This window comes from Mobula birostris, chromosome 5 (genome assembly GCF_030028105.1).
Source record: "Mobula birostris isolate sMobBir1 chromosome 5, sMobBir1.hap1, whole genome shotgun sequence".
NCBI classification, from domain to species: domain Eukaryota; kingdom Metazoa; phylum Chordata; class Chondrichthyes; order Myliobatiformes; family Myliobatidae; genus Mobula; species Mobula birostris.
The window spans coordinates 157,947,081-157,969,715 of record NC_092374.1 but is presented as its reverse complement, the minus strand read 5'-3'; the positions used below and the strand labels follow the sequence as shown (position 1 = coordinate 157,969,715).

At 42.7% G+C, this 22,635-nt stretch overlaps 1 protein-coding gene across 2 annotated transcripts; it reads right to left on the bottom strand.

The window, feature by feature from the left end:
* Window positions 1-2,406: 2,406 nt before the first annotated feature.
* commd6 (COMM domain containing 6) lies at window positions 2,407-18,703 on the bottom strand. 2 transcript variants are annotated; one of them, XM_072258786.1, is made up of 7 exons: window positions 18,600-18,703; window positions 17,396-17,454; window positions 14,133-14,198; window positions 13,943-14,019; window positions 9,476-9,647; window positions 4,625-4,777; window positions 2,407-3,785 (listed from the first exon to the last, which is right to left on the bottom strand). In XM_072258786.1, exons 1-7 carry the CDS (start codon window positions 18,685-18,687, stop codon window positions 3,735-3,737), a joined length of 666 nt encoding a protein of 221 aa, XP_072114887.1. In that variant the 5' UTR covers window positions 18,688-18,703; the 3' UTR covers window positions 2,407-3,734. The 2 variants fall into 2 exon arrangements, with proteins under 2 accessions (XP_072114887.1, XP_072114888.1); XM_072258787.1 differs by having other exon boundaries at window positions 9,476-9,644.
* Window positions 18,704-22,635: the final 3,932 nt, after the last annotated feature.

Below are 22,635 nucleotides of genomic sequence, written 5' to 3'. Positions count from 1 at the left end.
AGTACACAGCCATTTCAATTTGTATGTTGTTAATACAAAAAAACTATATTTACCCCCAAATTTTAATGAAACATGTATTAATTTATTGTACACTGTGAGAGTTAATGGGTTTTTAAACTCTACTCGAGTGATAGCTATGAATTGTCATTGAATTGTAACTTGGGCCATGAGCGTCACCTAGTGTTCAGAGGCAAATATTGCAAATCTACACACAAATGCACTTAAAGCCATAAACCAAACTTATTAATAGATCCCAGCAACCAGTTTCAAGGATGCACATATCTGAAATACAGAACACTTTGTTTCTTGCCTTTAACTTAACCTGTCAAGGTTAGGAGTACTTTGATCGACTATGTTGAAAGCTGAGGACTAGTGCACCCTGATACAAGTCGCTTAACATTCACAACTTGATCAAAACTTCATCAGTGGGGCTTTATACTGAATTATTGGGAATGCAAGTATGCTGACACTTTGAGGTGTCATTTCAATTTTCACTTCAGCAAAAATCATTGTAGATGGGCCTCAAACTCAGATTGCTCCTGATTTTGAAGTGGGTAGAGACTCTTGGGTCAAAATTCATTCTCAACTCTATGTGCTAACTGCACACTGTATTCAAGAGATGGTAGATGTCGAAATCTACAGCAAAAGTTAAACTGCTGGAGGATCCTGACATAGGATATCAGCCCGGAACATCAGAATCAGATTTCTTATCACCGACATATGTCATGAAATGTGTTGTTCTGTGGTAGCAGTACAGTGCAAGACATAAAAATTGCAATAAAGTACAATAATAAAAGTGCAAAAGAGGAATAGTGAGATTGTGTTCTTGGATCATTCAGAAATCTGATGGCAGAGGGGAAGCTATTCTTAAAACATTGAATGTGGGTATTTAGGCTTCAGTACCTCTTTGCTGATGGAAGTAATGAGAAAATAGTGCTGAGTTGCAATCTCTGTTAAGTTGCTGCTCAGATTTTCAGTCTTCCTTAATTATTTTTAGGTTTGTAAGTATGGTCCTGGGAACAGAGGGAGAGATAGAGGTCAGCTTAGGGTTTAAAGACAGGGATGTGGCGAGTTAGAGGTCAGACCAGGGTCTGAGTCTCTGCTCTGCATTCGAAGGCCAGCAATGCAGACATGGAACATCCGTGGTCGGATTTTGGATGATGGATGTTGGACCAGCAGAGAGTGGACAAGGGCCCCTCCAGATCATCGAGTTCTCAGCAGGTTCTGGAGTTGGAGTTCCACGCAGGCAGAAAGAATGAGTTCTAATGACCCCATACATTCTCAAACTGGTGAGACCTGAGTTCAAGGCCTAGTGTTCAGTGATCGGCATGTCCTCAGACTGAGGCCAGAGGTTGTGTTGGACACCCAGAAGACAAGGCCCATTAGCTGGAGCTGTGTCTGCATATCTCTGAGAACCTGCTGGGGTGATTGCAACCTAGTGTCTGCAGGTCCAAGTTAGAGGCTGGAGGCTTGAAGCCTGTCTTGGGATCTGTGTCAGTGGAAGGGAGGAACCTGGCTTCTTTTATTGCTTGTATATTCCATTTTGTTGTGTTCTGTGCTGTTCTGCCAAACATTGTGGCACTGAACCCTGTGGCAACACTTATGGGGTGCCCCCACAGCACTCTTAGGTGTATTGGTTGCTAATGCCAATAATACATTTCCATGTATCTTTCAATGTGGACATCATAAATAAACTTGAATCCTGAAGAGGCCATGTTCCATTCGGTGACCGTCTTTAATGACAGGCGCTGTCTTCTTGAAGCACTGCCTTTTGAAGAAGTCGTCAGTGATGTGGATGATTGTGTTCATGATGGAGCTGATCAAGTCTACAACCCTGAGCAGCCTCCATTCAGAATGCACTCCACAAGAGCCTACAATGACATACCAAATCTCCTTAAAATCCTAATGACTATTTCCCTCCATTGCTGTTGTCTGACCTGCTGAGTCTTTCCAGCATTTTGTGTGTGTTCCTCAAGATTTTTACCTTCTGAAAAATCTCGTGTGTCTGCTGGAAGAATTCCGGACACTATGTTTTGTGTTGAGACCCTTCATCTGAACTGAAATAGTGGAGAGAACACCAGTATAATGAGGTGATGGGAGGGAAATGGAGTACTATTGCTCCACCCCTTGCCTCACCTCGTTATACTTGGATGTGGGAGGAAACCGCAGCACCCAGTGCAAACCTAAGCTATCACAGGGAGAACATAGGATCCCAGAGGCCAGGAACATACCCGGGTCACCGGAGTCCAGAGGTAACAGCTCCAGCAGCTGTGCCATTGTGTTGGCTCAGAAGAAACGTCAATCTTCATCAAAGAAGCATTAGAGCTAACTGATAAAACTTCACAGCTCAGCAAAAACAAAGTGCAGTATGTCCTGCACGATCAATGACAGTCCAGAATTGTGCAACAGTTTGCAAATTTAGGTTTATTATTCGGAAAGGAAACACAGGAGGTACAAGCTGACAGATGGTTGAGGTATGACAGTTCTCTATGTCAACAGGGCATAATGGTTTATTGAGTTGTTGACTCTGCAGCAACTTAAAGGGGAAGAATTAAATGGAAGGCTGAAATTCCAAAACAATTGAAAGAGCGTGTATACAACTTCAGCAGATTTATTCTCAGCTTTTTGTTTTGTCAGCAAAGATTATTTCCCCCCGATCACTGCATTACATATACAAAAGCAACATTTTCTTCATCAAAAACACAACTGACCCAATACTGGAAATGAATATGGCTTCCTTCAGTGTGTAGGGTGCTAGCTTTCTAAAGTAGTTTGGATAATGTGAAATTGACAATTCTAATAATAATTTTGCTTCAAATATTGAATGGTTACTGACGTATATCACTGATTGTCTACATTGTGTGAATTAAGTGCAAAGTCCACGAAATACATGAATTAAGTCCCTAAAGAGGCAAAAATGCTGAAAACCATAACTGCAACCAATTCACAGGAATCTAATTTATCATCATGCATCTTTCATTACTACTTTCTCACATACCAACCACACAGTCCCTGCATCTGACTACACTGCAGTCAAAAAAAAAATACCACCCAAATAAGCACTGATTGCATCAATAAACCAAGGCATTGATGTGTATGCAGATGTGCATGGTCCAATTTAGTCTTAGTATGACTAATTTAGTTAAAATGTATTTAGTCTATGAGAAATATCAATACAAGGAACCACAACTCTGAAATGGCAAGAGTTGAAGCATAGTGGCTTAATTAAACTGAGGGAAAACTCTTCCCTTTGTCAATCTACTTACAACTTGACACTGGCAAAATATTGCCCTATAGTGTTCCCTGTTACAGGTCCTTCAATAATAAGTGTCAATCATCTGAGATTTCTAGTGGATCACCAGAGACCATTCAAATATATTCCACAAGATTTAGTAATAGTGCACATGGGCACTGCAGCAAGATGGATTTAGCTTCACAGTTGGAAACAAAACAACTCTCTGTCTTTCCTGTTCCACCAATCCAACTGTAAATTCAGGTATCATTAATTTTTTTTAACCCCCATTTGGGCGAGTCTTGTTGATCTTTCCATCCAGTGTTTTTATTATTGAACCAAAAATGTATAGTTATGTCCAACAACTGAAAGGTTATGAATGGCGAAAAAAAATGTACATCAAAAGTTGGATGCATCCATTTCCTTTGTTCTTGAGGAAATCCCTCTGCGAAATGGAGGCCAGACCAGGACTCGAAGAGTGGATGTCAGAACAGAAACCACATCAGACCATTTCAAGGACAGTGGCCAGTTCTCGGAACTGCTTGGAGAAGTTCTAGGAAGATGCAGAAACAAAGTTATTTTGGGGACAGTGCCAGATGGAGGGTCTTAGTCAATAAGCTCACCTTGTCTGGGTTCATCTGAGTCATTTCTTGGGATCAATCTGACTAATGTGGGTATTCAACCAAGCGCAGCAAACAGAACTGAAAGTAACACGTGTTGTCAACCTTGCACATCATCTTCTAGCCTCTTCCTGCCCAGTTTCATTTTCATTATGCCTTTAATCCCCTTCTGTTATTTATATTTCGACCATTAGTTTCTCCCTCACCCATTTCACATAAACACAGATGAATAATCCTCAAAGAGAGCAAATCTTTCATGTTTCATCATCTTCTGTCCTCACTTCTTCCAGTGAGATATTAAGGAACAACATGCACAATAACGCCTGACTTGAAACTTTGGTATCTGGAGCGACTAAACTCCAGGCTGTTTAGTGAACATAGCAGACGGCACAGGGATGAAGCAGGAAGTGCTGCTGCTGCTCAGCTCTAGTAATCCAGATTCGATCCTGACCAAAGAAGCCCTTTGTGTGGGATCTGCATGATCCCTCTGTGAAAGCAGCAGTTACTCTGATTTCCTTGCATATCCCAAAGCTGATCTAGTTGCTGGGTTAACAGGGCACTCTAATTCACCACTAGCCATAGATGGGTGACAGAACAATTTTGCGGGGAGTTGATGGGCATATAAAAGTGAACAGGTTATAGGGAAATAAATGGGGGAATGGGTTTGCTTTGGACAGCAGGCAAAGATTCAATGGGCTGAATGGCCTCCTGTGCTATTGTAAGAAAACATTAGAGGATATGCTCCATGCATTGTAGTCTTCAAGTTACTCACCTGGAACTGAGGAACAGTCATTTCAAATGATCTCCTGATTATTTCACCTGAGGGATCAGCTACTTTCAGCGCTATGGTCACATATGGGCAGTTCAGAGACTTGCAGCTGTCGGAACTGACGGCCATTCCCAGTTTCCATTGCAGATCTACAAGCTTGCAGGAAAAGAAACAAAAAAAAAAGGATACATTGGAAGCAGCACTGCCATAGATCCTTGGATTGAAGCTTGATACAAGGAATACCTAGACAAAATAAAACTTAAACTACCAAGTCTTTGGTTCAAATTCCAAGGCATTTGCTCTCATCGTTAAGGAAACAATCTTACCTGGACACTGAGTTTACAATCAGTCACTCTAAAAGAGAATTCGGTAGCAGTCTCTGAAAACGTTTCTAAATTTGTTGAAGTACTGAAAAGACTGTATTGAGAATGTCGCTACCATCTTCAGTAGCCTAACTAACAGAGTAAAGAAGAACGTGCTGCCTATTGAAAGGCTTAGATTGAGTGGACATGGAGAGGATGTTTGCAATAGTGGGAGAGTCTATGACCAGAGGGGACAGCCTCAGAATACAGAGATGTGGTGGAATTCCTGAAGATGGAATTCATTGTCACAGATGGCTGTGGAAGTCAAGTTGTTGGGTATATTTAAGGTGGAGGTTGATTGCAGAGGTGGATGCGAAGTTATGATGGCGCTAAATGGCAACTCCTTTGCTTATGTCCTCAGGAACAGCTGTATTTCTATCTTTGATATTTCCTTTTTTACCTTTTCAAGGTTATTTTGAAGACCCTGACCTGAGTTGCACTCTGACTTTGGTTTTTTGAGGGAATGGGACCCGCTCTCAGGGCCTCACGACTGGCCGCTTTTTAATATCCCAAGGACGCAGCCTGGATAACTTGCGCGCCTTCAGGGTGCCAGATTTTCATGGCTCTGGGGACGGGCTGATTCTAAGCCGGTGCCCCTGACTGAGGCTTTGTGGGAGAACACGGAACATCGGGAGCAGTGAGCTAGCTGCCGTGGGCTGTGTGTCCAGAGTTGTGACTTTCTGGGGCTGATTCTCTGTCTGCAAAGCTCAGAAAAAGCGACACAACAGACTTTTAACATTGTAAAATAGCAAGTTGTTTGTATGTCTTACCTCTTTTTACCTTATTAGGGAGAGAGAGAGCCTGTGGTATGTTGAATTACCAGGTGAACGTGTAGTTTTTGGGGAGCTGCAGGTCTGTGTCTTACTGATGCTTTGCTGCACATCTGAGTGCTCGGTGGGGGAGGGGCGCTGATGCTTTTTTGCTGGTTGGGGGGGTCATTGCCTTGCTGCTGCTTGTGCTAGGGTGGGGGAGCTGGGGGGTATGCTTTAGGGTTCCAACTTTTAACTGTCAGTCATTCTTTGGGGTACTCTGTTTTTGTGGATGTTTGCAAAGAAAAAGAATTTCAGGCTGTATATTGTATAATTTATCTAACATTAAATGCACCTATTGAGAGATTCTTGAAAAGTACAAGGGTGTACAAAGGATATGGGAAGAAGGCAGGAGAATGGGATTGAGGGGGGAAACATATTAGCCATGATCAAATGGTGGGGCAGACTTAATGGGCCAAATAATCTAATTCTGCTCCTATGTCTTATGGTCTAACTCCCAGTTCAGTAGAACATAGAACATAGAATAGTACAGCACAGTACAGGCCCTTCGGCCCACAATATTGTGCCGACCCTCAAACCCTGCCTCCCATATAAGCCCCCATCTTAGATTCCTCCATATACCTGTCTAGTAGTCTCTTAAACTTCACTAGTGTATCTGCCTCCACCACTGACTCGGGCAGTGCATTCCACGCACCAACCACTCTCTGAGTAAAAAACCTTCCTCTAATATCCCCCTTGCCCTTACCTTAAAGCCATGTCCTCTTGTATTGAGCAGTGGTGCCCTGGGGAAGAGGCGCTGGCTATCCACTCTATCTATTCCTCTTATTATCTTGTACACCTCTATCATCCTCCTTCTCTCCAAAGAGTAAAGCTCTAGCTCCCTTAATCTCTGATCATAATGCATACTTTCTAAACCAGGCAGCATCCTGGTAAATCTCCTCTGTACCCTTTCCAATGCTTCCACATCCTTCCTATAGTGAGGTGACCAGAACTGGACACAGTACTCCAAGTGTGGCCCATCCAGAGTTTTATAGAGCTGCATCATTACATCACGACTCTTAAACTCTATCCCTCGACTTATGAAAGCTAACACCCCATAAGCTTTCTTAACTACCCTATCCACCTGTGAGGCAACTTTCAGGGATCTGTGGACATGTACCCCGAGATCCCTCTGCTCCTCCACACTACCAAGTATTCTGCCATTTACTTTGTACTCTGCCTTGGAGTTTATCCTTCCAAAGTGTACCACCTCACACTTCTCCGGGTTGAACTCCATCTGCCACTTCTCAGCATCCTATCAATGTCTCTCTGCAATCTTTGACAATCCTCTACACTATCTACAACACCACCAACCTTTTTGTCCTCTGCAAACTTGCCAACCCACCCTTCTACCCCCACATCCAGGTCGTTAATAAAAATCACGAAAAGTAGAGGTCCCAGAACCGATCCTTGTGGGACACCACTAGTCACAGTTCTCCAATCTGAATGTACTCCCTCCACCACCACCCTCTGTCTTCTGCAGACAAGCCAATTCTGAATCCACCTGGCCAAACTTCCCTGGATCCCATGCCTTCTGACTTTCTGAATAAGCCTGCTGTGTGGAACCTTGTCAAATGCCTTACTAAAATCCATATAGATCACATCCACTGCACTACCCTCATCTATATGCCTGGTCACCTCCTCAAAGAACTCTATCAGGCTTGTTAGACACGATCTGCCCTTCACAAAGCCATGCTGACTGTCTCTGATCAGACCATGATTCTCTAAATGCCCATAGATCCTATCTCTAAGAATCTTTTCCAACAGCTTTCCCACCACAGATGTAAGGCTCACTGGTCTATAATTACCCGGACTATCCCTACTACCTTTTTTGAACAAGGAAACAACATTCGCCTCCCTCCAATCCTCCGGTACCATTCCCGTGGACAACGAGGACATAAAGATCCTAGCCAGAGGCGCAGCAATCTCTTCTCTCGCCTCGTGGAGCAGCCTGGGGAATATTCCGTCAGGCCCCGGGGACTTATCTGTCCTAATGTATTTTAACAACTCCAACACCTCCTCTCCCTTAATATCAACATGCTCCAGAACATCAACCTCACTCATATTGTCCTCACCATCATCAAGTTCCCTCTCATTGGTGAATACCAAAGAAAAGCATTCATTGAACACCTCGCTCACTTCCACAGCCTCCAGGCACATCTTCCCACCTTTATCTCTAATCGGTCCTACCTTCACTCCTGTCATCCTTTTTTTCTTCACATAATTGAAGAATGCCTTGGGGTTTTCCTTTACCCTACTCGCCAAGACCTTCTCAAGCCCCCTTCTTGCTCTTCTCAGCCCCTTCTTAAGCTCCTTCTTGCTTCCCTATATTCCTCAATAGACCCATCTGATCCTTGCTTCCTAAACCTCATGTATGCTGCCTTCTTCCACCTGACTAGATTTTCCACCTCACTTGTCACCCATGGTTCCTTCACCCTACCATTCTTTATCTTCCTCACCGGGACAAATTTATCCCTTACATCCCGCAAGAGATCTCTAAACATCGACCACATGTCCATAGTATATTTCCCTGCAAAAAAGTCATCCCAATCCACACCCGCAAATTCTAGCCTTATAGCCTCATAATTTGCCTTTCCCCAATTAAAAATTTTCCTGTCCTCTTTGATTCTATCCTTTTCCATGATAATTATAAAGGCCAGGGAGCCGAGGTCACTGTCCCCCAGATGCTCACCCACTGAGAGATCTGTGACCTGACCCGGTTCATTACTTAGTACTAGATCTAGTATGGCATTCCCCCTGGTCGGCCTGTCCACATACTGTGACAGGAATCCGTCCTGGACACACTTAACAAACTCTGCCCCATCTAAACCCTTGGAACTAATCTTTGGAACTAATCCTTGGAACTAACCCTTGGAACTAGTGAGACCAAAATGCAAGTGCACTTAGTAGTCTGATGAAACAGGAACATCTATACACGACGGTTAAGTAGTTTCCATCTGTGCTGCTTACACAACATTACATCAAATGGCGAGACTTGGTGACCTCAGCAATTGTGGCTCAAAGGGAAAATTTACCAAACACAACAGCTCTACTTGCGAGGTCATGATTGTGCTGAACCAGGAAGTGATCACAAGGGACCTGTTACACAGATAACTACAGGACGGTAGAAGAACAGAACACACCAATATTTGCTATAAATGTGCATGCAGGCCAAATATGAAGTTGTTTGGAACTGTTCCCAACTAATGGGAAGTAATTGTAATCAATGATGTCAGCTTCTCCAGCACAGTATCAGAGTCTATGAATGGAGGTACAGGCCTTGGACAACTTGGAGCAAGATCTGCAAGGAGCATAGAGCTTCTAAGTGTCCAATAATGACGTACGCACTGTAATGCCTGACGTAGATCACACATGGGGCTGTTTATCTCCGAGAGGCACAGCAGGCCTTCAAAGCCCAGCATCTCCCATAGACAAAAGATCCTGGCCAGGTCAAAGAACTTTTTCTTGGAACTAACTGTTTGTTCTCGAGAGCAAAGTGGAACAAAACTAATATTTCAGGTCAATTAGAAGTTAGGTGACTGAAGAATAACTTTGATTTTGGTTTCTTCTCAGACACACTCGGGAAGGAATAAGGTACGGCAAGACAAGGCCGCAGATTTATCCCACTCACACAAGAGATTCAAGGAGTCGCTCCATACGGGGCAAAGCAGTGAGCATCTCACCTGTCCTACTGTTAACATGTGCTTGGCGTCCTCTGCCGTCCCAATGAGTTTGCCCTGTTCGTTCCACACGTGACGGATAACCTGAAGCGCTTGCTTCGACCACTTACTGCTGCTGTCTGACAGCTTCACAATGAGCTCTTCAGCTGACACATCGCACTGCGCGGCTGCCCTACTGAGAGAAGGAAGCAGGAAGATTGGCAGGGATTCAATAACAATGAAAATTGTGTTTTATAGGTTAACTTATGTATGGATTCACCTTCACATAGCTGGTCCCCGTCTTTAGCTGTTGGATGCGTTATATAAAAATTCCCAATTACCCGGAGTTTTACTATTGGGAAGAAAAATTGGCTCCTATGTTGTCAGTGAATGGTATTGGATTAAGATCTGAATTGCTAATTAATTTTTTTTTTTTGCAGTTTAAGATTCTTTATGCTTGCTTATATGATTGTATAAATCACCTGTTATCTGTAAATTTTTAGTAGATTTTTAAGTTTTTTTGCCTGTGGGCCCAAGGTGTAACAGCAGTACAAATCAGGACAGTCCATGTTGTTCACAGAATTTTCCTATCAGAGAAGATTCCTTTATCTAACCAAGTATAACACAGTCTCCAGCATTTTGTCATTTCCCTTTCTTGGCTGCTTTTGCTTCATGTTATTTGCTGGTTCAAGCTGACATTGCTTGACCTGTACTTTGATGAACATAGAACAGTACAGCACAGTACAGGCCCTTCAACCCATGATGTTGTGCCAATATTTTAACCCACTCCAAGGTGAATCTAACCTTTTCATCCCACATAACCCTCTATTCTTCATGCATCCTATTTCCTAAATGTTCCTAACGTATTTGCCTCTACTACCACCTCGAGCAGCATGTTCCACATGCCCTCTCTGTAAAAAAACCTACATCCCCTTCTATACATTCCTCCATCTTCTTCAAAATTATGCCCACTTGTACTAGCCATTTCTGCTTGAGGTGACACACTTTATCTATGCCTCTTATCATCTTATCCACTTCTATACAGTGCCACTCTTCTCCGCTCCAAAGAGAAAAGGCCTGGCTCGCTCAACCTTTCCTCATATGAACTGCTCTCTACTCTAGGCAGCATCCTGGTAAATCTCCTCTGCACTCTAAAGCTTCTACATCCTTCCTATCATGAGGTAACCAGAACTGATCAGAATACTCCAAGTGTAGTCAAACCAGGCTTTTATAGAGCTGCAACGTTACCTCGTGGCTCTTGAACAATCCCCTGACTAATGAAGGACAACACACAACATGCCCTTAACAACCCTAGCAACACACATAAAAGCTGCTGGTGAACGCAGCGGGCCAGGCAGCATCTCTAGGAAGAGGTACAGTCGACGTTTCAGGCCGAGACCCTTCGTCAGGACCAACTGAAGGAAGAGCTAGTAAGAGATTTGAAAGTTGGAGGGAGAGGGGGAGATCCAAAATGATAGGAGAAAACAGGAGGGGGAGGGATGGAGCCAAGAGCTGGACAGGTGATTGGCAACAGGGATATGAGAGGATCATGGGACAGGAGGCCCAAAGAGAAAGAAAAGGGGGAGGGGAGGAAAAAACCCAGAGGATGGGCAAGGGGTATAGTCAGAGGGACAGAGGGAGAAAAAGGAGAGTGAGAGAAAGAATGTGTCTGTATACATAAATAATGGATGGGGTACGAGGGGGAGATGGGGCATTAGCGGAAGTTAGAGAAGTCAATGTTCATGCCATCAGGTTGGAGGCTACCCAGACGGAATATAAGGTGTTCCTCCAACCTGAGTGTGGCTTCATCTTTACAGTAGAGAAGGCTGTGGATAGACATATCAGAATGGGAATGGGATGTGGAATTAAAATGTGTGGCCACTGGGAGATCCTGCTTTCTCTGGTGGACAGAGCGTAGGTGTTCAGCAAAACGATCTCCCAGTCTGCATCGGGTCTCGCCAATATATAGAAGGCCACATCGGGAGCACCGGACACAGTATATCACCCCAGCCGACTCACAAGTGAAGGGTCGCCTTACATGGAAGGACTGTCTGGGGCCCTGAATGGTGGTAAGGGAGGAAGTGTAAGGGCATGTGTAGCACTTGTTCCGCTTACAAGGATAAGTGCCAGGAGGGAGATCAGTGGGGAGGGATGGGGGGGACGAATGGACAAGGGAGTTGCGTAGGGAGCGATCCCTGCGGAAAGCAGGGGCGGGGGGAGGGAAAGGTGTGCTCAGTGGTGGGATCCCGTTGGAAGTGGCGGAAGTTACGGAGAATAATATGTTGGACCCGGAGGCTGGTGGGGTGGTAGGTGAGGACCAGGGGAACCCTATTCCTAGTGAGGTGGCAGGAGGATGGAGTGAGAGCAGATGTGCGTGAAATGGGGGAGATGTGTTTGAGAGCAGAGTTGATGGTGGAGGAAGGGAAGCCCCTTTCTTTAAAAAAGGAGGACATCTCCCTCGTCCTGGAATGAAAAGCCTCATCCTGAGAGCAGATGCGGCGGAGACGGAGTATTTGCAAGAAGGGGATGGCATTTTTGAAAGAGACAGGATGAGAAGAGGAATAGTCCAGATAGCTGTGAGAGTCAGTAGGCTTATCTTAGATAAGCTGTTTCCAGAGATAAGAGACAGAAAGATCTAGAAAGGGGAGGGAGGTGTCGGAAATGGACCAGGTAAACTTGAGGGCAGGGTGAAAGTTGGAGGTGAAGTTAATGAAGTCAACGAGCTCAGCATGCGTGGATGCATGCGGGGGGGGGGGGGGGTCATACAGGTCATCATGTCTATGCACCAGAAATAAAGCCATTGATAAAGACTGCAGTCCTGTCATTTGCAGCTCTGGCATTCTGGGTTCAATTCTGACCTTGTCAGAGTTTGCACATCTGTCCTGTGACCCTCATTTCCGCCTTGTCCTCCGCTGCCCCAAAGAAACTCTCACTAGTAGGTATATGGTTACTGTAATCACTCCTAGTGTAGATGAGATGCAGGAGAATCAATGAATGTTGACGGCACCTGAGAAGAAACAGGTTACAGGGAAATACTAGGCTTGGTAGTTGGCATGCATTGGGTGGGCTGAATGGCCTCCAACGTCCTATAAAAATATAATTTTTCATCGAGAGGGGGAGGGCAAAGGAAGGGGTGAGGGAGAGACAGAGGAAAAGAGACTGACTGACAGACAGAAGTGTTCTGAGAACTGACGTATAGTCAGTGGCACAAATACCAAACCTCTACTGACTCTTAACTGCTAATCAAGGCAACTGCAGAGAGGCAATAAATTCCAGCTTCACCAGTGATCCCCTCTACTCCGTGAATGCAATAATAATTTTTAAAAAAACACATTTGACATTTTGAACCAAATAACATTGATTCCAACACTAATTCCATTCCCACATCTCCAAAATATTCAGAATACTAATAATAATGTTACTCAAAAAAAATGAACAAATATTCTAAAGCAAAATGATCTGGGGAATGCTGAATGTGATCATTCACTTTGACATTTTGATGCGATCAGATTGCAAAATATTCTCAGCCGCAAAACATCAAAATGCAAAAAAAAAGTGACTTGGAAAGCAAAACTGCACAACCAAACTTACGCATTTTCATAAAAGACTTTAATACATTGCATATGTTTCATTTTTACTGAACTTCATTAGTAAATCAGCAGATTTTTAAATTTACCAGGGAAGCTCAATTTTGTACTGTACTGAAATTTGTACTGAACCAGTTACCAAATGTGTAAAAGCATTACAGGCACATGACACAATGTCAGACAAATTAAATGATGTTATTGTCTCACTATGATCAGTTCCAACACAGAGATACTACCATATCAGTGCATCTCTAAGTTCAAAGTAAATTTTATCAGTGTACCTATATGTCACCATATACAACTTTGAGATTCATTTTCTTGAGGGCATACTCAACAAATCTATAGAATAGTAACTATAACCGGAACAATAAAAGATCAACAAGACTGTGCAAATGCAAATATAAATAAATAGCAGTAAATAATGAGAACATGACATAATGAGTCTTTGAAAGTGAGATCATTACATGCGGGAACATCTCAATGATGGAGCAAGTGAAGTTGAGTATAGTTATCCCCTTTTGTTCAAGAGCCTGATGATTGAGGGGTAGTAATTGTTCTTTACTTGGGGATGCAAATCCTGAGGCTTTTGTACTTTCTACCTGATGGCAGCAACAAGAAGAGAGCATGATTGGGTGGTGGGGGTCCCTGATGAAGGACACTGCTTTCCTACGACAACATTTCATCTCGATGTCCTCAGTGGTTGGGAGGGCTTTATCGGTGAGGTGCTGGGCTAAATCCACTACCTTTTGTAGGATTTTCCACTTGAAGGGATTGGTGTTCCCATACCAGGCTGTCATGCAGCCTGTTCAAGTATTAATTAAGAAAAACTTAATATGGGTGATTTTGGTGTTAAGAAGATTGGTTGCACACTTCTTCAAATGGAGGTATATTGCAAAATTGTTACCTGAAAATCAACGTGATAACATGAACTATCTTCTTAGTAGCTTCCACATCCAGTTCAACACCAGCAGTTTGAAGTCTCTGTTTAAAACAAAAGACACGTTGAATAGGTGACCAAAATCTAACAGCAAAGTAAAACAAATGAAGGCTCTAAGCTTGTATTAAAAATTTTTTTCCCAAAATCAGAAACTTACTTCAGCCAGTTCAACAGTATTCACACCAGGGGTTTTGCATTGTAGGTATAACATGATCTGCTGGCACTGTTGCAAAGTTACAGACATGCAACAAAAAAAACAGAAAAATTAAACATGATAATACAAAGTTATTTTTTATTAACCATATAAAAATGAAAACAATTGCACTAATTGATTCATGATACAGCTTTGATTTTCAAAAAAGATTTAACATTTAAATGCTTTGTTTGACTTAAATTCCCTGGAGCATATTTTAAGACAACTATTTAATTATTAAATTTATAATATTTTCATTAAAATGCACAGAGCAAGACGAAGGGTCATATTTAGTTGTGTCACTGTTCAGAAAATGCACCCGTCTTGTAAAACGTTTTATTTACATACTGTATTTGTGTATGCTTTCATTTGAAGAAATTCCATTCTCTTAATCAGATTATAGACTATAAAATATAGGAGCAGAATTAAGCTATCTGACTCATCATCTGCTCCACCATTTCATCATGGCTGATCCAATTTTCCTCTCAGCCCCAATCTCCTGCCTTATCCCCGTATCCCTTCATGCCCTGACCAGTCAAGAATCAACCTCAGCCTTAAACATGAAGACTTGACCTCCACAGCGGCATTCTAAAAGGACATCCCTCTATTCTGAGGCTGTGTCCACTGGTCTTAGATTCGCCATAGGAAATATCCTTTCCACATCCACTCTATCAAGGTCTTTCACCGTTTGATAGGTTTCAATGAGGTCACTACTCATACTTCTGAATTCTAGTGAGTACAGGCCCAGAGCCATCAAACGCTCTTCATATATCAAGCCATTCAATCCAGCAATCATTTTTGTGAACTTCCTTTGAACTCAAACCAGTTTCAGCACATCCATTCTAGGGCACACAAAAGTGCTCACAACACTCCAACAGAGGTCTCACCAGTGCTTTATAAAGTCTCAACATTAATTCCAGTCCTCTTGAAATGAATGCTAACATTGCATTTGCCTCCCTCAGCACAGATTCAACCTGCAAATTAACCTTTAGCGAATCCAGCACAAGCACTCCCAAGTCCCTCTGCACCTCCATTTTTTGTATTTTCTCTCCATTTATAAAATAGTCAACCCTTTTCTTCTACCAAAGGGCATGACCAAACACTTCCTGACACTGTATTCCATCTGCCAATTCTTTGCCCATTCTCCTAATCTGTCTAAGTCCTTCTGTAGTCTCTCTACTTCCTCAAAACTACTTGCCTCTCCACCTGTCTTCATATCATCTGCAAACTTTGCAACAAAGCCATCAATTCCATCATCCAAATCATTGACATATAATGTAAAAACAATTGGTCCCAACAGAGACCCCTGTGGAGCACCACTAGTCACCGGCAGCCAACCAGAAAAGACTCCTTTTGTTCCCACTTTCTGCCACCTGTCAATCAGCCTTTGCTTTATCCATGCTAGAATCTTTCCTGTAATACCATGGGCTCATAGCTTGTTAGGCAGCCTCATGTGTGGCACCTTGTCAAAGAACCTTCTGAAAATCCAAGTGCACATCAACCGATTCTTTGATTATATTCAATAGTGAAACTCTAGGTAAATACAATTATTAAAAGTATGCCCCAAAGATCAATGCATAATCTTTGTCATAGGAGCCATGCATCTGTTTCTATTCTGTGTTGTATGTTTATTATGTGCACTATGGTAACTAGTAATGTGAGTGAGGGCATGGTAAAGTGAAGGGAATAAGTTACACAGGTGTCCCCCACTTTTCGAACGTTCGCTTTATGAAACCTCTTGGCATCCCATGACCAAGAACTGATAAATGAAGAGCTGATGCAATTGGAAGAGGAAAGGATAACAATCGAAACCGAATTCAGTAGCGAAAGTGAAGTTGTCCAGGAACTAAACGTGAAGCAACTACGTGAGATTTGCGCTGCAAGGATAAAGTACGACTTTAATTTTGAAAGGGTACGTAGGTTTAGGGGATATTTGCAGGATGGTTTGAGTCCTTACAAAGAACTGTGTGATAGAAAAATGTGCGAGGCTCAGCAGTCAAGCAAGCCTTCCACATAGGCCACAGCAGACGACGAACCTCGACCTTCGACATCGAGGTGGGCAGAGATAGAAGATGACCTGCCTGCCCTAGTGGAAACAGACGATGACGAAATGACACCCCAGTGTCCCACCAACCCAACCCCCAGGCCACGGACAGATACCGATTCGCAGAGAATGCAGCGGTAGCCGGGAGGCACACAGCACATCTTTAAGAAAAAAGCCGAAATAAACATGCTAATTAATTAGGTGCCGCCCGACACTTAATTGTCGGCCCAGATCAGAGACGACGCAATCGGAAATCGGCACTGATCTGGGCCGACAATTACATGCCGGGCAGCACCTAATTAATTAGCATGTTTGTTTCAGCTTTTTTCTTAAAGATGGGCTGTGTGCCTCCCGGCTACTGCTGCACCCCTGCATGCTTCACGGATCAGTATCGGTTGGTGGACCGGAGGGTGGGGGCCACTGCACCACCCCAACCTGTGACGACTCAGCCTAACACACCATCATCAGTGTGCTCGGCGCTGTCCTGATTCCGGTAAGTGATACTACACTGTACATACATTATTTCTGCTTTATATAGGCTGTGTATTTTTACATGTTATTTGGTATGATTTGGCAGCTTCATAGCTTAAAGGTTACTGGAGAGCGCTTGCACCGTATTATTGCCAACAGCGCTTGCGTAAGATTTTCTGCCGACGGCACTTGCATGAGATTTTCGCTACGGAGAACAGTGCACTAATGATTGTGGAAAGGTATTTCTACTTTATATAGGCTGTGTATTTATCATATCATTCCTGCTTTTACTATGTGTTACTGTTATTTTAGGTTTTATGTGTTATTTGGCATGATTTGGTAGGTTATTTTTGGATCTGCGAACACTCACAAAATTTTCCCATATAAATAATGGTAATTGCTTCTTCGCTTTATGACATTTCGGCTTACGAACTGTTTCATAGGAACGCCCTACCTTCCGATGGCGGGGGAAACCTGCATATCGTGCTTTGTTTGTTTCTGGGGACCGCTGGGTGTCATACCTTTTGTTGACCGCTTAATTACATTTAATTTGCTTAATTATGCTTAATAGTAGCTAAAACTAATAACAGCTAAATCCAAGTATCAATGTCACCATCTACAATTTAACCAGATTATATACATCACCACAAGCTTCCTTACATTTGTATTTAGACAATAGAGTCTCCATTGTGGTTCACAAATTAATACTTACCACCTCTGCAAATAAATCCTGGGGCAATTTACTCATGGTTTCAATAGAGTTCTCAAAACCTGTAATTTTAGAAAAAGAGAAAAAGACTGTGTATCCTGGCACAAATTGATATGGGATTAATAGTTGTTAATCCACTTCCTGGTTTCAAGGGATATTAGATGATACCAAACATGCCATGGCAATTGCTACAGCTCCACCGTTATCTGTCATCCCAGAGTGAAGGTTCTAGTTAAGACACAAGTGCAGATGTTAGAAACCCAAAGTAAAATCAGAAGATGCTGAATGGGCTCAGTAGTTCAGGCATAACACTTGCCAAGTAAACACTAATGAAGTTTACTGATTCCAAGTATTTCCGCAATGGGTGAACAACCATGCTCAGGTCTTGCAAGGGCTTTTGAAGCAAAACTAAATGTGTTTTCTTCTCTGTCACTGATCCCTTGATTTAGTACTGTAACTATACCGTAACTTGGCATATCACGTACCATCTTCAGTCCTTATTCAACATCCTAATAGATGGTAGGGCTTCACTTGCTAAACTTTTCTTAGATTGATCATGTGTACTTTGTCACTCTGTACTGCTTTCCATTCAATATGCTAATAGTGTGAACACACTTGCAGAACTGAAAGGAATTGAACACAGTACTGTGCCATCCCTCAGCACAACTTAAACCTTGCAATATTGTTTTCAGACTTTGACACATTGGTGACGGCCTCTGCTTCCTTCTAGTGGCCATAGGCATTCAAGCTCAAAGCAAAGCACCCTTCCACCTTGCTGCAAGAAATACATAATTGCTTCATTTCAGCTTCAGAATGCGCTCAGTAATCTCTAGAATATTTACTTCTGTGTTCATAGCACATAAACAACGCATACTATGAGTCTTCGAGCTGTCATTACAGATGGAGGGTTCAAATGAGCAACGCTCTTAGAAAGCAGAGGCCATAACTCTCCAGTCCAAACGGATCAGAGTATGCCCGTGCACGTAGATGCACGACAACCATAAGCAAAGAGTAAAACTGGAAACCGTCTGTCTTATCCACCAAACATACATGTAGTTAAAAATCTAGCTACAACATGCAAACGCACAAAAAAAATCCCTATTAAACCTATATTCATTTCAATCGGTGGCGACTAGGTTAAAAGAATCGCCCCCAAAACAGTGCATTTCCACCGTGTGTGGAATATGAGGCCACAATTGTCACTCACCTGTCCATCCTGTCCCGAGCAGCAACTCCAGACCAGCCATATCCAACACCGCACTTCCGCCCCGCTCGGCTGGCCCCGCCCCGCTCATTGTCTCTGCGTTCCAACAAAGTCGCTACTTTCCGCCGGGTGACGTAGTTCGGCGCGCGCCGGGAATCCCAGGCAGACGGCTTCTAGCGATTGGCTGCTCTCCCTGCCCTCTGACCGCACCGACCATCAGCAACTTCTCAGGGAGTTGCACCCTTATGTTCAACACTCGATCCACTTTAGCAATAATTAAAAAATGTAACCTCATTCTTTTACTGTATTGCATATATTGTTACTAGATTCTTGCATGCGCTGATTAAAGGCATCAGAAGCTGCAAAGAGTTTAAGTTCCTGTTTAAGTGTGTGTTTCTCCCCCATTGTGTTGTAAGGAATATCTGAGAAATTAACGACGAAAGCGTGACTTGGAGGAGGAGAAGTAGCTTTGCTAAAAGACTAAAGGCCTCGTGAAATTATATTAAAGAATGAATTGTCCACGCTGGTTACCGCTGGAAGCCAATCCAGATGTATGTGTTATTTAGAAATAATGGTGTCAAAATTGTTGCATTCTTTAAAATGAGAGGTGTAATTTGCATTTGACAGCTTTCTTTCATGTCGGTTAATCACTTTTTTTTTCATTTTCCCCCTAGGTCATGAACCAGGTGAGTTACTGACATTGGAGAAAATTGATCTGCTCTTGGTTATCATTTCGGGAGAACTTGCCATCAAGACTTACGTAAAAATTGTGTTTTCTTCTGGCACGATGTTGGGATTGTTGAATCTAGTACCTCTCAAAATGGGCGACAGTTATTTTAAGGCCCTCCATTGGTGTCAGGTTTGCATTGTAGAAATATCCATGTGTCCCACGGTTGAAGTGTGATTTTAAAATTGAATGGTGGTATTTCTTTTTTTTAAAGATAGCGTAAGCAGTGTAAAAATGCTGAAGTACTCTCTACTTTGGCCATTTACAAGAGAAACGTGAAGCAGTCAATTCATTTGGCAGATCTGAATCTTGGTTCTGCAAGCTGAACGGTTTAATGATGAAGCATTTGCAATAATAATCAATTTTAAGATTCTAGGAAGATTCACAGTGACTATCAATACACAGAGCCGCTGCTCTCTTGTCATCCACAGCATATTGCAATCTGACATTTATCTGCTTGGTAATGTAATTTGGGGGAAATGCCACGTTTTAAATGAAGATGGTATAGTTGAATCTTTTTCCAGTTTCAGATCAGGTTACATAACAATTTCTCCATAGTAATCTCACCTTTGCATTGGGAGATGGGTAGCTTTGGGGCTCTTGCATTTGCTGCTGTGCTGTGTGTACAGTTTACCATTTCTGTGGTTATTGGACATTCATGTCTACAAGGAAAATTGTCACTTATATACTTAGAGATGTGGTGTAGAATAGGACCTTGCTGCTCATTAAGCCACACTCCCTGCAACCCCAGTTTAACTCTTGCCTAATCACAGGCGCCAATTACCATCTCTGTAATTAGTGGACATTCACATCTACAAGGGCAAATTTCCACATACAGTATCTCTATTAATATGTGGCTGATAATGTCCTGGCGATTATTTAACATCTGTGTCAAGACATTGAAATTGTTGATTCATTCTTGCCAATCCCAGGAGACTGTTGATCTGATTTATTTTAGAGTTTTATAACTACCTCCTTCTCAAGGATGATAATCTTGTCCTTTTGCTCTTACTAGTCTTTTGCTGTCACATCACATTATTATCAATTCTATGTCTGAACTGCATTTTAAAAATTATGATAACACCTCGCAGGCAAATAAAGAATCATTGCGTCGAATGGGTCCCAGCATAAATACAAATTTAGATTTTAAATGGTCTAACCCAGGGTTCACAACCTCTTTTTATGCCATAAAACCTTACAAATGAGGAAGCCAGGTTAGGAACCCCTGGTCTTATCAGACCATAAAATATTTTAAGATCAAGTGAATTAGTGTGGGCTTTTTTTTCTTTCACTCTCCCACTAGGATAATCATTACAGAAAAAGGCCAGTGATGATGCCTGGCAAAGTAATGCATTCTGAAGAATATTTTTAAATGACTGGAGATTTTTGTGGATGCTTCTGTGAAATATTTTCCTCCTTGCCATTTCCCCACCTCTTGACTCATTCCCTGAGTTTTTATGTTAATCACTTTGTGGACGTTGTTCAAATGATTTTCAGGATAATGTGGATTCTGGCAGTGAATTTATTTTGAGACTGTTTTGTCACAAGGCATATTTTTATAAAAGGAATTAATATGATGCATTTCACCATCTCCCAATATGCCTCTCAATGACCCTTAGCTCTGCTGAATGCAATTACAAACGTACTATTGTGGACGCCAGTGTGGTGTAGTGGTTTACAGCTCGGAATGTTCTGGAGTTCGGAGTTCAGTTCCTACGCCGTTCTGTAAGGAGTCTCTGTAGTATACGGCTTTCCCCTGGGTGCTCCAGTTTTCTCCTACAGTTCAGAGACGCACAGGGTATGTTAATTGGTCATTGCAAATTGTCCCGAGATTAGCTGAGAGTTAATCGGGAGTTGCTCGGGCAGTGTGGCTGTGAGTTGTGGAAGGGTCTCTACCACGCTGCATCTCTAAATGAATAAATAACTTGTGCCCAGCAAGTTCCCTCAAGTATTAATGTAACTTGTGGTATAATGGTGCCAGGCAGTAGCCATCCCCAAGAACAAAAACTAATCGAGAAAATAGCTGGATTCCTTTCATTTATTTGGGACACTATGCTACTTAATTGGGACAAGAGACTATTGTCGAACAGTTTCTAGCTAGCATCAGTTGCATACAGTTGCGTGGCTGTTCGGCACTACACCATACTTGTAGTGGTTTTTTTATTAATGGCATCATTTGCTTGTGTTTGTGTTCAAAAAGCAGTGATATTTTTATCACTGATAGTTGGAGAGAAATAAGCAGTAAGACTATCAGTTTATATTCCCAAGTAAGCGACTGCCCCGATTAGCTGATGCCCAATTAAGCGGAATCCACTGAATATGTAAACCTGCTGTGGTATTAGGCACAGGGGGAGTCGGTACCAAATGTAATCCTTCAGCTAAATTAGCGGGAACAACACAACCGCAAAACATGGGTTGAATTAACTTATTGGTTTTGTCCTGCATTGTTTTCAGTATTTCTATTTCAAGTTCTAGCCGTTGTATTTGGATAATTACATCCTCCTGCTGGTGGTGGTCTTATCTTAGGTTCCATGAATATCCGTTTCTCCTTCCAATTTAAAAAAAAATCCCTCCCTTTCTCCTCTTTCTCTGTTCTCCACTTGGCCTCTTGCTTCTTCTCACCTGCCTGTCACTTCCCCCTGGTTCCCCTCCTCCTTCCCTCTTTCCTAAGGTTCCTCCTTCTGCAGCCCTTGACCTTTCCCACCCACCTGGCTTCACCTGTCACCTTCCAGCTAGCCTCCTTCCCCTTCCCCCACCTTTTTATTTCTGGTGCCTTCATCATTCCTTCTCCGTCCTGAAGAAGGCTCATGGCTTATTCATTCCCATAGATGCTGCCTGACCTGCTGAGTTCCTCCAGCATTTTGTGTGTGTGTGTTCCTCTGGATTTCTAGCATCTGTAGAATTTCTTGTGTTTATGTTATGCGCCGTCCTGTTTGTGGTCTGGGTTTGGAGATTATGTCTGGTGATGGTAATGCCATTGAATATCAGGGGTAGGTAGATTGACTCTTATTATTGGAGATGGTCAATGCTGTTAGAGTCATGGAGCAATACAGCACAGATATAATCCCTTCGGCCCATCAAGTCCATGTTGAATATGGCCTCCACTCGACTAGTCCCAGTTTCCTACATTTGGCTCATATCCCTCCAAGTTCAATCTCTCTGTGTACATACCCATGATGCTGTTGTACCTGCCTCAACAGATCCTTCCGTCAGCTCGTTCCTTATCCATAAACTCACCATCCTCTGTGTGGAAAAGGATGCCCTTCAGGTCCCATCTCCCCCTAAGTCCATGCCCCTGTGTATTGGACTGCC

Coding starts and splice junctions, on each gene's coding strand:
- commd6 (XM_072258786.1), bottom strand. CDS start 18,687: ATGAGCGGGGCGGGGCCAGCCGAGCGGGGCGGAAGTGCGGTGTTGGAT. Junction 14,020..14,132: donor ATACTGTTGAACTGGCTGAA/GTAAGTTTCTGA, acceptor TGTTTTAAACAG/AGACTTCAAACTGCTGGTGT. Junction 3,786..4,624: donor TGACTGTTCCTCAGTTCCAG/GTGAGTAACTTG, acceptor GCATCTTCCTAG/AACTTCTCCAAGCAGTTCCG.